This window comes from Triticum urartu, chromosome 4 (assembly GCF_003073215.2).
Source record: "Triticum urartu cultivar G1812 chromosome 4, Tu2.1, whole genome shotgun sequence".
Taxonomy (NCBI): domain Eukaryota; kingdom Viridiplantae; phylum Streptophyta; class Magnoliopsida; order Poales; family Poaceae; genus Triticum; species Triticum urartu.
In genome coordinates, this window is record NC_053025.1 from 585009822 (window position 1) to 585025097 (window position 15276).

Sequence of the window (15276 nt, forward strand, 5' to 3'; positions counted from 1 at the left end):
TCCTACAACCGGGTCTCCCAACTTCCACTATGAGACCGGCAAAATAGAAAACCTATCAAGGGAAAACCTTTGCCTTGCACATAGTCCACTTGAGCTAGATGATGACGATCTTGACTTCCTCAAGTTGGACCACCTTTCTTGATTGTGTTTTCTCGATGAAGACTAGTTGATTGCTCTCCCATACTCCACTATGGGTGAGCTAATCTTCGGCACATCTTCACAATTCCATTGACACCACAATGGACAGCAAGCTTCAAGCTTGATTGCTCCCCCATACTCCATTATGGGTGAGCCACTCTTCGTGTTGCTCCACTTGAACTTGCACACTGCAAATTTGATGACGATCACCACTTGATGTCATCCTCCATGGGTTGTATGAGATCTTCCTCTTGACGCAAGACCATGGAAACATGCCTAACCCCACATAGAACTCTCACGTAGACTATGGGTTAGTACACAAAGCGTAATGGACAATGCTTACCATACCATGGGATCACTTGGTGCCTCTCGGTACAACTTGTGCGCTTTGTGTGTTGATCAACTTTTATCACTCTCTGTACTTAGTCTTGATCAACCTTGAATCTTTCCAACTCTCTTCATTAGGATGATGTCTTGAAGGTAAACTTGAATGTTCACACAATCTTCTTCTTCAAGACATGCTTACAATAAGCTCAACTCTCACATGACCAATCTTTGGATAATTCCTTAAAAGCACTTTGGCCATCTCATAAACTCCTTGAAACCAACCCATGGACTTCAATAAAAGCCTATGGACAAATCCTTCAAATATATCTCAGGGCAAGCATTAGTCCATAGAGATTATCATCAATTACCAAAACCAAACATGGGGGCGCCGCATGTTCTTTCAAAGAGCGTGCCCGCTCCAGCCTCCCGCTAATGCGGGTACGCATGAACAAATGACACAGGTATAGGTGCATGCATACAAAAATGTGGTTGCTTCTAGTTGTAAGAGCAACTCCAACGAGGCGACCCAGTTCGTCCGGGGCGTCCGTTTGGGTCGGCGCGGATAGAAAAGTCGGCCCAATGCGCCGACCCAAACGGACGCACATCCGCTTTTCTTCCGCGTGTTGATCCATTCTCGACCCATTTTTGAGCCGGATTTGCGTCAGCGTGAACACAAGATGGACGCGCGCGCCCGCCTACTCCTCCTGGCCCACTAGTCGGTGGCACATTGGCCATCCTCTCCCATTCCAACAGTAAACCCTCGCCTGCCTCCTCCGTCGTCGCCGCCCATTTTTCTGGTGACTCTGCCAGCTACCGGCGCCACAACATCCCCTCTGCAACACCACCACCTCGCACGTCGCCCACCACCGCCATCTTGCCGCCAGGGAACCAAAAGCTTCCCACCCCCGCTCCCCCCGACACAGCAGTGACCGCGACCAAGAAGCCGCCTCGCTGCCCCGACAAGATCCTCACCGGCACGCTCGTCGGACGCCGGCAGGGCAGGTAGCTGGTCCGTGTGCGCCGTGACTCCCTTCATTGACGTCTGAAAGTTGTTCGACAGTTTGCCAAGGTACAAAATGGACTCCGCTGACGAGTTCTTTTTTCACAATTTCCTTTGTGACTCCGACGATCCGTGGTCCGATGACGAGGAGGAGATCTTGGCTGCTTTGTTGGTCCATCACCACCTCAATAGCCAGCGCCTGGAGTTTCGTGGCTCCATTCCGGGCCACCTTCCGGCATTGAATCGCAATCGAGAGAGCGGGCATTTCCTTCTTTGGAAGGACTACTTTTACACGACAAATCCGTTGTTCAAACATCAGAAATTTCGCCGTTGTTTCCGTATGAGTAGGCATCTTTTCAACCGTATTAGAAAGGGGTGGTCGGCTATGATGACTATTTCGAGTGCAAAGAGGATGCCGTTGAAAAGATTGGTTTCTCCTCTTATCAAAAATGCACTGTCGCCATCCGAATGCTTGCATACGAAGTGCCCGGTGATCTCATTGATGAGTACGTCCGTATGGCGAGTCTACATGTCTAGACTCCATGTATAAGTTCTGCATGGCTGTTATTGCTGTGTTTGACCCTGAGTACTTGAGAGAGCCGACTCCTAAAGATATAACCTATTTGTTGGCGATGAATGCCGGCAGGGGCCTCCCAAGGATGCTTGGCAGCATAGACAGCATGCATTGGGAGTGGAAGAACTGCCCTTCAGCTTGGCAAGGGCAGTATAAGGGCCATGTCGAGGCTTGCACTATCATACTTGAGGCCGTGGCGTCTCAAGATCTCTGGATCTGGCACTCTTTTTTGGCATGGCCGGATCATACAATGATATCAACGTGCTTCAACGCTCACCGATGTTTGCTAGGCTTGCCGAAGGCAACAGCCCACCGGTGAACTTTACTATCAACGACCACAACTACGACAAAGGATACTACCTGGGTGACGGTATCCATCCTGAGTGGACCACTACTGTGAAGACAATCCCCAACCCTGTCGGAGAGAAGAGGAAAAGATTTGCCCAAGAGCAAGAAAGTGCTAGGAAGGACGTCGAGCGTGTCTTTGGTGTTTTGCAATCTCGATGGGGCATTGTTCGGTATCTTGCTAATACTTGGAGCACGCAGAAACTGTGGGAGGTGATGACTGCTTATGTGATCATGCACAATATGATCGTAGAAGATGAGCGCCCGAAACGTCTGTACGATCAAGGATTTCAGTTTCAGGGTGAGAATGTTGTGCCTGAGCATGGAGGAGTGACAATGTTTGAACAGTTCACCCAATTTCATCATGACATGCGTTATTGGAAAATTCACATGCAACTGTAAAATGATTTGGTTAAGCATATGTGGGCTCATATTGACAACCAATAGATGTATCTTTTTTATTCGACTTGCAAAACTATGTGAGACATATTTACTTTTATTCGGCTTGTAAAACTATGCTATTTATTTGGTTGAAACTATGCTATTTACTCCCTTCGTCCCAAAATAAGTATTTCAACTTTGTACTAGCTTTAATACAAATTTGTACTAAGCTCAAGACACTTATTTTGGAACGGAAGAAGTATTTGGTTGTGGACTATATGTTTGCTTGTGAAATAATGCAAAAGTTGTGTGTGAAATAATGCAAAATTTATGCTATAGGATGAAAAAGAGCGGTTAGCCGGCCACGGGTCGGCGCATTGGACATACTACCGATCCAAATCTTAAACCAACCGGACGCAGGACGGACGGCCGATCGAAATAGACAAAAAAAACAAACAAATGCGTCCTTCGTTTGGACTTGTGGTTGGATGCACCTCCCTTGCGGATGTATCGACAGCCCGTTGCTGGATCCCGCGAGGCCCCTCGCTTCATACAGCTCATGTGGACCTCGCACGCCAGGCTTTCGCCAGCGGAAGCAGAGGCCGTAGCCCGGTCCGGTTTAACATCCTGTGCAGTAGCCAGTACTGTACATGAGCCGCTGTAGCCACCGTGCGAACGCGGCCCAGCCGTATACGCCCGGAACAGTGCGACCGTTCACATGAATTTGTCCAGACAAACAAACGGTCGATCACATGGCCGGCGAACCCACAATATTCGCGAATCATCCCGCCGCCCGAGATGGGGACCACGTATATAACTTTTTGTCGTGCAAGTCTGTCAGGACGACAGCACCTCCTCCCGGCCGTTGAACGACGGGAACCTACCACAACGGCTAGTCGGCGCCCGTCCGGCCGACCCACCGCCCCAACGGTCACGTCCATCCCAACGGGTAGTCCCGATTGCATCCGCCGCGTCCGTTGGCGATCCAACGCTCCACATGGCCCCCGAGCTAGCCGTTGGACCCCGGGTCGGCGCCGCTAACGGTAACCCTGCACTGACAGGCATCCTGGTCTCGTCCCAGAGTGTCTCGCACGACGCCGCGTGACAGCGACCCCGCCAATGACGCGCCATTAGCTAAACCCTTGCTTCCCCCGCTATAAATGGCGGCCTCCCCCTCGCTCCAACTCACAACTCGCAGCGCACCACACCTCTCCCTCCCACAGCTTCTATACAGAGCCAGAGCACTCCGTCCGTCGTCGCCGCCTACTGTCTCTTCTAAAGCTTAGCCAGCTTCCCCTCCGTCCACCAGCACCAACCAAATGGCTCGCTTCGCCGTGGTCGCCGCCATCGTCGCGCTCCTGGCCATCACCGCGGCCGCGCAGGGCCCCATGCCGGCGCCCAAGATGGCCCCGCTGCCGGCGGCCCCGACGAGGTCGCCCCCGGTCGCCACGCCTCCGACCGCATCGGCGCCGTCCCCGATGGCCTCTCCCCCGGCCCCGCCCACCGACGCCCCCACCGGCGCTCCTTCCGCGATGACACCCTCCGCGGTCGCCGGAGCACCCGCGGGCGCGCCCGCCGGCGCGCCCAGCGGCACCACGCCCGCCAGTTCCGCGGTCTACGCCTCCTCCGTCAGCTTCGTCGCCGTGGCCGGTGCCGTCGCCGCCGCCGTCATGTTCTAGATGCATGCAGCGGTCCTCGCTCGACCGCCGCGGGAGTGCCACTCTGTTTTATTAGCGCTGTTGTTCATACAACGAGATTCATTTTTAGAGGCTGCGGAGAGAGTGACATGACATGACCTTGCCATGTTATCTTGCTACATACTGTACGCTCCAGATCATTATTAATGGAATTCTTTCATTTGTTACATTTGTCTCCTCTCCTGGGTGTCCTCTCTGCTTTATTACAAGTCGAGAAACTTTTCAGTCAGTGTGGTCAAATGCGACGTGTGCGTGTTCTTCACGAGATGAATATTTGCTTTCCCTGTTCGTGAAATGCAGGCGTCGTCACATGGTAGCATGAGATGCAGCATAGTAATTTTACTTTTCACCGCGTTTCTTCCCTTTTGAGGTTTGATGCGTCGCTGACAAAAAAATAGTAGGCGGTTCGATGAAGAACACGCAAGTTGGATTTTGCTTACGCACTCAGCACAAGACGTAATATTCGTAGTGAATTTTTTTAGCGAAATATTATTGATTTCTTGGAGTGAAACTTGTTTCAATCAACAACGGTGGATGCAAAAAACAGAGCATTTCCTTTGTGAGTGTTGATTTATCATGAATGAAAAAGAACAATTTTCTAAAAATGAAAAAGAACAATTAGCAAGCAAACTACATCAAAATGGTATGCACAAGATAGTCCACGTATATTCGTAGTGAATTCTTTTAGCGAAATATTATTTAGATTTCTTGGAGTGAAACTTGTTTCGATCAACAACGGTGGATGCAAAAAAACAGAGCATTTCCTTTGTATAAAAGCATGCTTTTGAATCGTGAGTGCTGATTTATCATGTGCTATGAAACTGGTCTCAGAAAAAAGAACAGTTCTAAAAATGAAAAGGAACAATTAGCAAGCAAAACTACATCAAAAAGGGTATGCGGGTCCCAATCAGAGAAGTTCCAAATGGTGTTGGCTAGTGTTACTGGTAAATGTTTTCTACAAAACTTAAGAGCCACTCTAGCTGATACTGTACAAGGGCTCATTTCGGAGGTAACAAAGGACCCGATTGGTACCGTAAATTCGGTCCTACTCAATTTTGTTGCATTAAGCTGAAAAAGGGGAGCCCCGTACCTCACATCCAGAGTATTGGCAGCCTCTTTTTGTGCATACACAATACCCGTGCGGGAGAGAAGTTTCAGCCGCAACCCTCCCGGCTCCTGTGCCTCAGCTAACCCCAATCTGGCATGGAACGACAACGGCATGGGCCACCCCCCGGCGTGGGCGAAGCTGCGCCAACCACCCCCCCCCCCCCCCCCCCACACACACACCTTTTGCCGCCTCCGTTTCGCCCGTGAAGGCCTGACATCTGCTGCTTCTCTCGCGAAGGGCGATATCACGCCGGTGTGGTCGGTAGGCGCCCCCCTACATTGGCGGCGACACATGTATTCCTCTAGCGCCTCTCGAGCTTAACATCTAGCCCATCCAGTCGGTGGATGGCGTCAGCGGCGACGTGCCGGTGTACCGCAGGTTACGGCGTGAGCGGCTAGGTCGTTCGGCTCTCCTTCCCTCTGGGGCCCAATTGTAATCTATTTTCTGCCTTTAGGATGATTTGTGTTATTTTTCAGGACCCTGTTGTAAATTCAACCGATGACTGTGTGGGCTCCTCATCCAACCTAGAATGGTTTTCACAGTACCCATTCTACCGGAACCCGCTTTATACTGTAAAAATGTTTTAGGGTATACCTTAAACCCCTATCACGGTACATGATTTTATAGTATCAGCTAGAGTTGCTTTAACACCCCGTTTGGGTATATGTATTGAAGCCCCCAATTCGGAATTTGTATGCAACACTAGCACATTCACGAACCAAATCAGACGCCATCCCACCACCCCCCCCCCCCCACCCCTCTCTTGTATTCCTCTGAAATCACCCTCAATCCTCAACTCATGCAAAACATTCAGCTTCAGTCAAGAAAAGAGAAGTTAGCGACAGGTGAATAAGAGGCGGCGGCCACAAGAGGGAGGAGGACTGTTCATGTGCTTCGAACGCCGATGGTGATTGTCAGGTGTCGTGTGGGCTGAAGCGCGTCGGCAACGAGGGGATGGTTCAGCAACTTCACGGCGGTGACGTGCGCACGGCCTAGCGTGTCGATGATGGTAGGCGCATGGGCAGTAGCCCGGCTGGGCGACTAGATCCTTAGCATGGGTGCGCGAACACATGGGTTCCAATACTAGTTGCGGGCTTCTTCCACACCTGAACGAAATCAAACAGTACAAATCAAAACATCCGAGGCACATTGAGTCAATCATAATCCATGTAACCATGCAATTTCATAGTTTGTCATCCAAACAATATTCGGTATTGAAAACTCACTTGGATTCCATGATCCAACTCAATGAACAATCAAACAAGTGAATTTGTATTATTTCCATTCAGTTTTCTTGTTGAATTTGTATTCCGGCCAATTCAATACGGGGCCCTCCAGTACAGACATCCAAATGAAGAAATCACTATAAATATATGACACTCCTTTGTTTCTTCCTTTATTTTTCTCTTCTTTGTTTTTTCACCATATATTTTTCTTGGAATGTTTAGTGTTTTGTCTTTTTATGTCCTTTCTAAATATTGCGAACAATTCACATCTTTCTTTCATGTTCCTATTGTGTAGTCTTTTTACAAAAAATGTTATATATTAAGTTGGGCAAATCCTTACATAAACATTTTTGCGGAAATTTAAAAAATTACATCGTAATCTTTTTCCTCCGGCATCCTCCGACAACACTCTGTGAGCAAAGCTTACTGTTGTCTTTGTACCTCCATTTCAGCAGAACAAACTTGTTTATATCCAAGAGCTTATAGAAGCAATGTGCAAAAAGTCCTCGATGTAGACAAGAATACGCCGGCGGCCACGATCTACGCAACAAATCACCGCTCCAGAGAAGAAAACATTGATGAGGACCCATAGAACGCCCCATTTCCAGCCACACGGAATTGAGGAACACAGAAATCTCATACATTCCCCAACAAGTCGGAAACTAGCCCACTTTCTTTGGCCGGAACCGGAGCCGAAGAACCAACATGCACAGGAACATTGTCTTTTTTGTTCCCATTACTTTTTTTTCCATTAGAGGCAGCAATAACCGGCTAGTAATAATAAACTTCCAACACCACCACCATTCCAGCAAAGAAATTGGAAAGCTCACAGAAAGCTAGCCACACGACTATCCTACAAACAAAAAAAAATTATATAAGACCAGGTCTCACGGGTTAGCAGGTGAGACCCATCCTGATGGATGATATGTGACATTCATAAATCATAAAGCATCTAATCTGCCTCATTTCACCTGATCAAATACCTGGTGCTGAAGATCGCGACGACTTTTTTTCTAGCTGAGGTCGTGAGCACGTCGAGTTAGCCGTTGGACCCTGTCTGGCCGCGACACGGTGCCAAGGGTCGACTTGGCTGGCGCGGCGCCCCTCCGCGAAGAGGGGTGGCGGGCATGAAAATGGCAGCACGGCAACAGTCTGGTCTCACGCGTCGTTGCTTACAGGCCATCGACAGCGACCGCGCCGATGCCGCGCGGGATCTCGCGAGACTCGAACGTTACAGCCCGACACAGCCGTGGTTAACGGGCAGAATACGCGTCCCTCCTGCTATAAGTACCTACCAATCCCCTCGCCACCGGCACACACAAGCTCGCAGCTCCCTCACACAGCTTCTACTCGCCACCCCCTCCTGCTCTGCAGATCTTAGCCAAGGTCTTCCGCCGATCACCGCCTGCGCCAACCTCATGGCCCGCTTCGCCGTCGTCGCCGCCATCGTGGCCCTCCTGGCCGTCACCGCCGCCGCGCAGGCCCCCGGAGTGGCGCCCAGGATGGCGCCTCTCCCCGCACCGCCGGCGAGGTCCCCGGCCACCGCGCCTGCGCCGGTCGCCACGCCGCCCACCGCCGCGTCGCCGTCCCCGCTGGCCTCTCCCCCGGCCCCGCCCACCGACGCCCCGACCGACGCTCCCTCCGCGATGCCCCCGTCCGTGGTCTCCGGCACACCCGAGGGCGCACCTGCCGCTGCCCCCAGCGGCACCCCCGCCAGCTCCGCCGTCTACACGTCCTCCGTCAGCTTCGTCGCCGTCGCCGGCGCGGTCGCCGCCGCCATCGTGTTCTAGACGGAGCGAGGCTCTGCTCTCCGTGCTCTGTTTTCGCGTTGTTTATACTGGAGAGATTCTTTCCATGATTCTTTGCTGGACCGACTGAGGAGAGGGATACATACCACCATGCGATGTAATCTTGTTACGGATGCATGAGATTATTATGAATACAAATTCGTTTATTCGTTACCTTACCAGACATGAACTTGGTCCAGTATTAATTCTCCCCTGCTAGGCTGCTACTTCGGTCCAACAAATTGCTTCCATCTGATCAGATGCGCCATTTTAGGGACGTATTCTGACCATTTTTCTTACGTGTTAGCTCTCCAATGTTCCCAGGAGACTCGTTCTAAAATTAGATGTTTTTTTTTTCTTTATAAAAAAAATACTCTTGTATAGCAAACCAGTGTATTAATATCAAAACGTACCAAATACACCCTACCTCCAGATTAATACAATTCGAAGAAGAGATAGTACATTAGACATTGAGCACAACTTCCCGCAAAAAAAGAAAAAGACATTGAGCACAACCAACCTACTAAAAGGTGACATGACCCCTAAAATCATATCAAAGCAATTAACATCATTCAATAGCAAAATGTCCACATTGACCAACATTGTTAGCAACTCCGAGCAACAAAACTTCAACCTCAACCGCAATCGTTGGTAACATACACGAGCGTCGTGTCATCGGATCCAACCACTCGCTAAATTATGGGGTTTTCATTTCGGTTATGGTGTATGTAGTATGAAGCTGATCACTAATGTCAGTGGAAAGTCAAAACACGCTTTTGCATTGCAAACTTACAATTGATCATTTGAGTGTAACGATAACGCAAAAAGAAAAGGAAGAGTGTAACTATAACGCAAAATGGGAGTACCTAGAATGTGCTTTGATTGCCTGTTGGAGAAGCGGTGTTTTTAGAACTTTGCTCCTTACATGAAAATGACGTACCATGTAAACATGCTCACTGTTTCTTATTACGTAAGGGTAGTGTTCATGCCATTTTTGAGGGAAAAAATAACTGGTGGCAAATGTCGATTGATGCCACGGGCTCGTTAGGTCGGCACACTCTACTAGAAGAAAACAACTCAAACAATATCCATATTCCACATGTCCATGCTTGTGATTCGGGTTAATTGTCTCACCAACTACTCCCTCCGTCCATAATATAAAAGCATTTTGACACTACCATATTGACTTATCGCGGCTAGTTCTCATTGTCCAGATTGATTGCCTTCTTGCAGAGTGTCATAATTATCAGGATGGACAAGCTTTCTCGCAATTTTTACTCATTGCCCATAGACACCATTCTGACGGCGTTGCGTAAGATGTTGATCATCACTCACAGATAAGTCGGATAATATAGGATACATACATATATGATACCTCGCTAAGTGTCCTCGATAATAACAGACGGTACTTGTAAGGTTCAAATGCTGGAACTGGAAAAGGGAAACCAAAACTAAAACGCAAAACAAAGTGCACAAGCAAGGCCAATAATCATCACCAAATGAACCCAGTGCCAGAAATGAGAGGTGGATTGAGAAGAAAGGCGCGCCTTTTAGAAATAAAGTTTGATAGTCCATGAGGTTTTCCCATCTTGGAAGCACTGACCAACTATAATCGGTTAACATAAATGGCTAGCCTATTTAGGTTTTGCGCTAACGAGTCTTGCATTGTGTGCTCACCCCTTGATTTGCTGGTTGGCTTAGTCATAGTGGGGTAATTTAGGTAGTAACTTAGACTACTCCCTCCATCTAGGTGTGTAAGTCACCTTACGAAAATCAAAATTTTCCAAAACGTTTAGGCGTTGTTCATTAATTTCTCATCTCGATTCCCTCACAGCCTTGTTGGCCAGCCAGCTTTGCCTCCTATACCTCGTTATCTTCCAGTGAAAACCCCTCCTCCCTTTTTTTCTCAGGCAATGACCAATGCATGCAACATGTCTATGCGTTGATTAGGCGAGAAATCAATGCGGCTTTGCATGCTAGAAGTACGTGGGCATGCATGGTAGTTAATACGTCATCCTCTTAAGTGTTGCGATTAAATGCTATGTTTAGAAGAAGGAAATCAACGTTTTGATTGGAAGAAGGACCGGTCCAAAATTTTCTTCTCCTCCAATCAGCCTGTACCTAGGTCGTGATGCACCTTCTAATGTGACTTATACACCTAGACGGAGGGAGTACCTACAATGGGAGTAACATAGGTGGTAACATAACAGATATTTAGACCAAATAGATGATGTGGCAAGTAATTAATGAAGAAAGAGAGTGGTGTGGTAACATAGCTAGTTACTAGTAGTATGAGTAACATCACGCATACCAAGACAAGATAAGTCTTCAACTTAATAAATGAAGTGTTGCATGACACCACACATATGTTACGCCCCATTGTGGAGGTAGTAACATAGACTAGTAACATATGCATGTTACTACTCTAAGTTACTCCCTACTGTGGCTAGTCTTAACACTTCCCAAGACAATTTCGCTTATGTGGTAAGTATTTAATAAGGAAAGACGTGCTTGTGGTAACATAATATATTACCCGTAACACAACGCTTCCGGATGCAAAATGAGTCTATGAGCTAATAAATCAAGCAATCTACTCTATGTTACTTTACACTATGTTACTTTAACTTAAACTAGTGTCATATGCATGACATTAGTATAAATTACTCCCCACTATGACCAGCCTTATCAAGTCAGAATTCTGCACTTGTGACTTGCCACTATTAAAACACACGCAATGCAGCAGCTAACCCGAAGTCTCCGTGGAAAAAAAGTACTACTCCCTTTGTTTTTTTAGTCCGCATATAAGGTTTGGTCAAAGACAAGCTTTGTAGAGTTTGACTAACTTTGTATTAAGACAAGAAAACAATCACAATATGAAATCAATATTATCAGATGCACCATGAAACGTATTTTCATACTATATAGTTTTAATATTGTAGATGTTCATATTTTTTACATAAATTTGGTTAAATTTTGTGTAGTTTGATTTTGACCAAATTTTATATGCGGAGTAAAAGAGTACTTGGAACTTGGACGAAATCTTAGCGCTAACGAGTCTTGCATTGCGTGCTTTTCCCCTTGGTTTGCTAGTCGGCTTACTCTTACCAAGTCAAAATTAATTCTACACTTGGATGAAATCTTGAAGCGTTCAGGATCCACCACGTTCCTCCAAACTAGTCGTTAGACGACCTCGTGATTAGTGATCACCCCCGTAATCCCAGGACGCGGTGCCGCTGCGAGAAGGAATCAAAACCCTTTGCGGCGCCGCCCCGCGAAGACACCCCACCTGTCTCCCTGACAGACTGGTCTCTCTCACGCGTCGATGCCGTTGGCGACAGTGATACACGGGCCCGCGGCAGCCCGAGACCCGAACGTTACAGCTGTTGCCCACCTCAACCGACGTTTAGAAAAATCTCCTTCTCGTTCCCGCTATAAAACCGCGCCTCCTCCCTCCATCCCAAATCACAACTCGCAGCTCACCACCGTCGTCTCCTCTGCTAAGCATTCGCTCGCCACCGCCCACCGTCTCCTCTCCGAATCTTCTCCGGCAAGTCTTTCACCGTCGACAACAACCAGATGGCTCGCTTCGCCGCGGTCGCCGCCCTCCTCGCCCTCCTCGCCGTCGCCGCCGCCGCGCAGGGCCCCATGCTGGCGCCCAGGACGGCCCCTCTTCCAGCGCCACCGGCGAGGTCCCCAGCCACCGCCCCTGCGCCGGTCGCCACCCCGCCCACCGCCGCGTCGCCGTCCCCGATGGCATCTCCCCCTGCCCCGACCACCGACGCTCCCTCCGCGATGACGCCGTCCGCGGTCTCTGCCACACCCGCTGGAGCCCCCGTCGGCGCCCCCACCGGCACCCCCGCGAGCTCCGCCGTGTACTCATCCGCCGCCAGCTTCGTCGCGGTCGCCGGAGCGGTGGCCGCCGCCATCGTGTTCTAGATGCAGCGACGACTCTTCTCGCTGCTGTCTATACAGTTTCATTGTTTCTGAGATTTTTTTGGTTATAGGCGGAGGAAATATTACACACGACATTGCGATGTAATCTTGTAACGAGATTATTATGAATATATAATTCTTTCATTTGTTACGTTATTTATATTCTCCTCTGGTGGATGTGTATTTCCCTTTTCAGCCGGGCTACAAATTCAGTTTCAGTATAACTCTTACAAGCTACTCTGTTCTAGCATGTTGTTCAAACGGCATTTTAGCATGGGAAACACTTCCTATCAGAATTCTATCATGTGAAAAGTTCTTTTTGTGTGTGGCAAAGAACCACAAGATGGTACTCCACGTAGGACGATAAAAGAAACGCCGAAGAGCTGAACAACACAATGAGGGGTGAAAAAACCTCGGTTTATTACTCGTGGCACTAACTTTTTATTGAATATTTTTGCGAGAGAAAATTCTAAATTATTCATCAAATCATGTCAGTATAGAGAACAGTAGAGAAAATAAAAATTACACGAGAGCCGGGCAAAACTTATTGTACTAGACAGTTTAAAAGTCATCATGCTACGTCCCCAAAAGACCAGCGCACCAGACCAACAACCATCGCTGATGAAGAGTTATAGATCGAAAAGATCAAACATGTAACTACACGAATGAAGATGAACTAAATCCAAATAGATCCACCAAAAACCAGCACTGACCGAATCTCGTGAGATCTGACGAAGACACACCTCCACATATCCTTCTCCGACGCTATTCGCACCATCGGGACAAGGATAGGACGTGAGAGGCATTATTTCTACTGACGGATATCGCCACCGCCACTAACTTTTTATAACGATGATTGCCCCGTTTATCAGAACGAAAGATCGTGTTACAAAATTTTAGTTTTGCGCAATCTACGTTGTATATTCTGTTGGGGAACGTTGCAGAAAACAAAAAAAATTCCTATGTTTCACCAAGATCAATCTATGGAGTCAACTAGCAACGAGAGGAGAGTGCATCTACATACCCTTGTAGATCGCGAGCGGAAGCATTCAAGAGAACGGGGATGATGGAGTCGTACTCGCCGTGATCCAAATCACCGATGACCAAGTGCCGAACGGACGACACCTCCGCGTTCAACACACGTATGGAGCGGATGACGTCTCCTCCTTCTTGATCCAGCAAGGGGGGAGGAGAGGTTGATGAAGATCCAGCAGCACGACGGCGTGGTGGTGGATGCAGCAGTGAACGCAGCAGGGCTTTGTCGAGCTTTTGCGAGAGGGAGAGGTGTAGCAGGGGAGAGTGAGGCGCCAAGGCTTGAGGTGCGGCTGCCCTCCCTCCCCCCCTTTATATAGGCCCCCTAGGGGGGTGCGCTGGCCCTAGGAGATGGGATCTCCTAGGGGGGGGGCGGCGGCCAAGGGGGTGGAGTACCCCCCAAGGCAAGTGGAGGCGCCCCCTCCCCTATGGTTCCCAACCCTAGGCGCATGGGGGCCAAGGGGGGGCGCACCAGCCCACTATGGGCTGGTTCCCCTCCCCACTTCAGCCCATGGGGCCCTCCGGAATGGGTGGCCCCACCCGGTGGACCCCCGGGACCCATCCGGTGGTCCCGGTACAATACCGGTGACCCTGAAACTTTTCCGATGGCCGAAACTACACTTCCTATATATAATTCTTCACCTCCGGACCATTCCGGAACTTCTCGTGACGTCCAGGATCTCATCCGGGACTCTGAACAACTTTCGGATTACTGCATACTCATATCTATACAACCCTAGCGTCACCGAACCTTAAGTGTGTAGACCCTACGGGTTCGGGAGACAAGCAGACATGACCGAGACGATTCTTTGGTCAATAACCAACAGAGGGATCTGGATACCCATGTTGGCTCCCACATGCTCCTCGATGATCTCATCGGATAAACCACGATGTCGAGGACCTAATCAATCCCGTACTCAATTCCCTTTGTCAATCGGTACGTTACTTGCCCGAGACTCGATCGTCGGTATCCCAATACCTTGTTCAGTCTCGTTACCGGCAAGTCACATTACTCGTACCGTAATGCATGATCCTGTGATCAACCACTTAATCACACTGAGCTCATTATGATGATGCATTACCGAGTGGGCCCAGAGATACCTCTCCGTCATACGGAGTGACAAATCCCAGTCTCGATTCGTGCCAACCCAACAGACACTTTCGGAGATACCTGTAATGTACCTTTATAGCCACCCAGTTACGTTGTGACGTTTGGCACACCCAAGGCACTCCTACGGTATCCGGGAGTTACACAATCTCATGGTCTAAGGAAATGATACTTGACATCCAGAAAAGCTACAGCAAACGAACTACACGATCTTTGTGCTATGCTTAGGTTTGGGTCTTGTCCATCACATCATTCTCCTAATGATGTGATCCCGTTATCAATGACATCCCCATGTCCATAGCCAGGAAACCATGACTATCTGTTGATCAATGAGCTAGTCAACTAGAGGCTCACTAGGGACACATTGTGGTCTATGTATTCACACATGTATTACGATTTTCGGATAATACAATTATAGCGTGAATAATAGACAATTATCATGAACAAGGAAATATAATAATCATTTTATTATTGCCTCTAGGGCATATTTCCAACAGTCTCCCACTTGCACTAGAGTCAATCATCTAGTTACATTGTGATGAATCGAACACCCATGGAATTCTGGTGTTGATCATGTTTTGCTCTAGGGAGAGGTTTAGTCAACGGATCTGCTACATTCA

At 48.7% G+C, this 15276-nt stretch overlaps 3 protein-coding genes across 3 annotated transcripts; all 3 read left to right on the forward strand.

The window, feature by feature from the left end:
* The first annotated feature begins 3934 nt into the window (after positions 1-3934).
* On the forward strand, positions 3935-4629 carry LOC125554267 (classical arabinogalactan protein 9-like). Its single transcript, XM_048717840.1, has one exon. It carries the CDS (start codon positions 4085-4087, stop codon positions 4442-4444), a length of 360 nt encoding a protein of 119 aa, XP_048573797.1. The 5' UTR covers positions 3935-4084; the 3' UTR covers positions 4445-4629.
* A 3279-nt stretch (positions 4630-7908) lies between these two features.
* Positions 7909-8762, forward strand: LOC125554268 (classical arabinogalactan protein 10-like). Its single transcript, XM_048717841.1, has one exon. The coding sequence runs from the start codon at positions 7924-7926 to the stop codon at positions 8584-8586; it is 663 nt and encodes a 220-aa protein (XP_048573798.1). The 5' UTR covers positions 7909-7923; the 3' UTR covers positions 8587-8762.
* A 3271-nt stretch (positions 8763-12033) lies between these two features.
* LOC125554269 (arabinogalactan protein 1-like) lies at positions 12034-12672 on the forward strand. The gene has a single exon (XM_048717843.1). It carries the CDS (start codon positions 12160-12162, stop codon positions 12517-12519), a length of 360 nt encoding a protein of 119 aa, XP_048573800.1. The 5' UTR covers positions 12034-12159; the 3' UTR covers positions 12520-12672.
* The last annotated feature ends 2604 nt before the right edge of the window (positions 12673-15276 follow it).

Bases quoted from the DNA above. Each gene is read 5' to 3' on its own strand.
- LOC125554267 (XM_048717840.1), top strand. From the start codon at position 4,085: ATGGCTCGCTTCGCCGTGGTCGCCGCCATCGTCGCGCTCCTGGCCATC.
- LOC125554268 (XM_048717841.1), top strand. From the start codon at position 7,924: ATGAAAATGGCAGCACGGCAACAGTCTGGTCTCACGCGTCGTTGCTTA.
- LOC125554269 (XM_048717843.1), top strand. From the start codon at position 12,160: ATGGCTCGCTTCGCCGCGGTCGCCGCCCTCCTCGCCCTCCTCGCCGTC.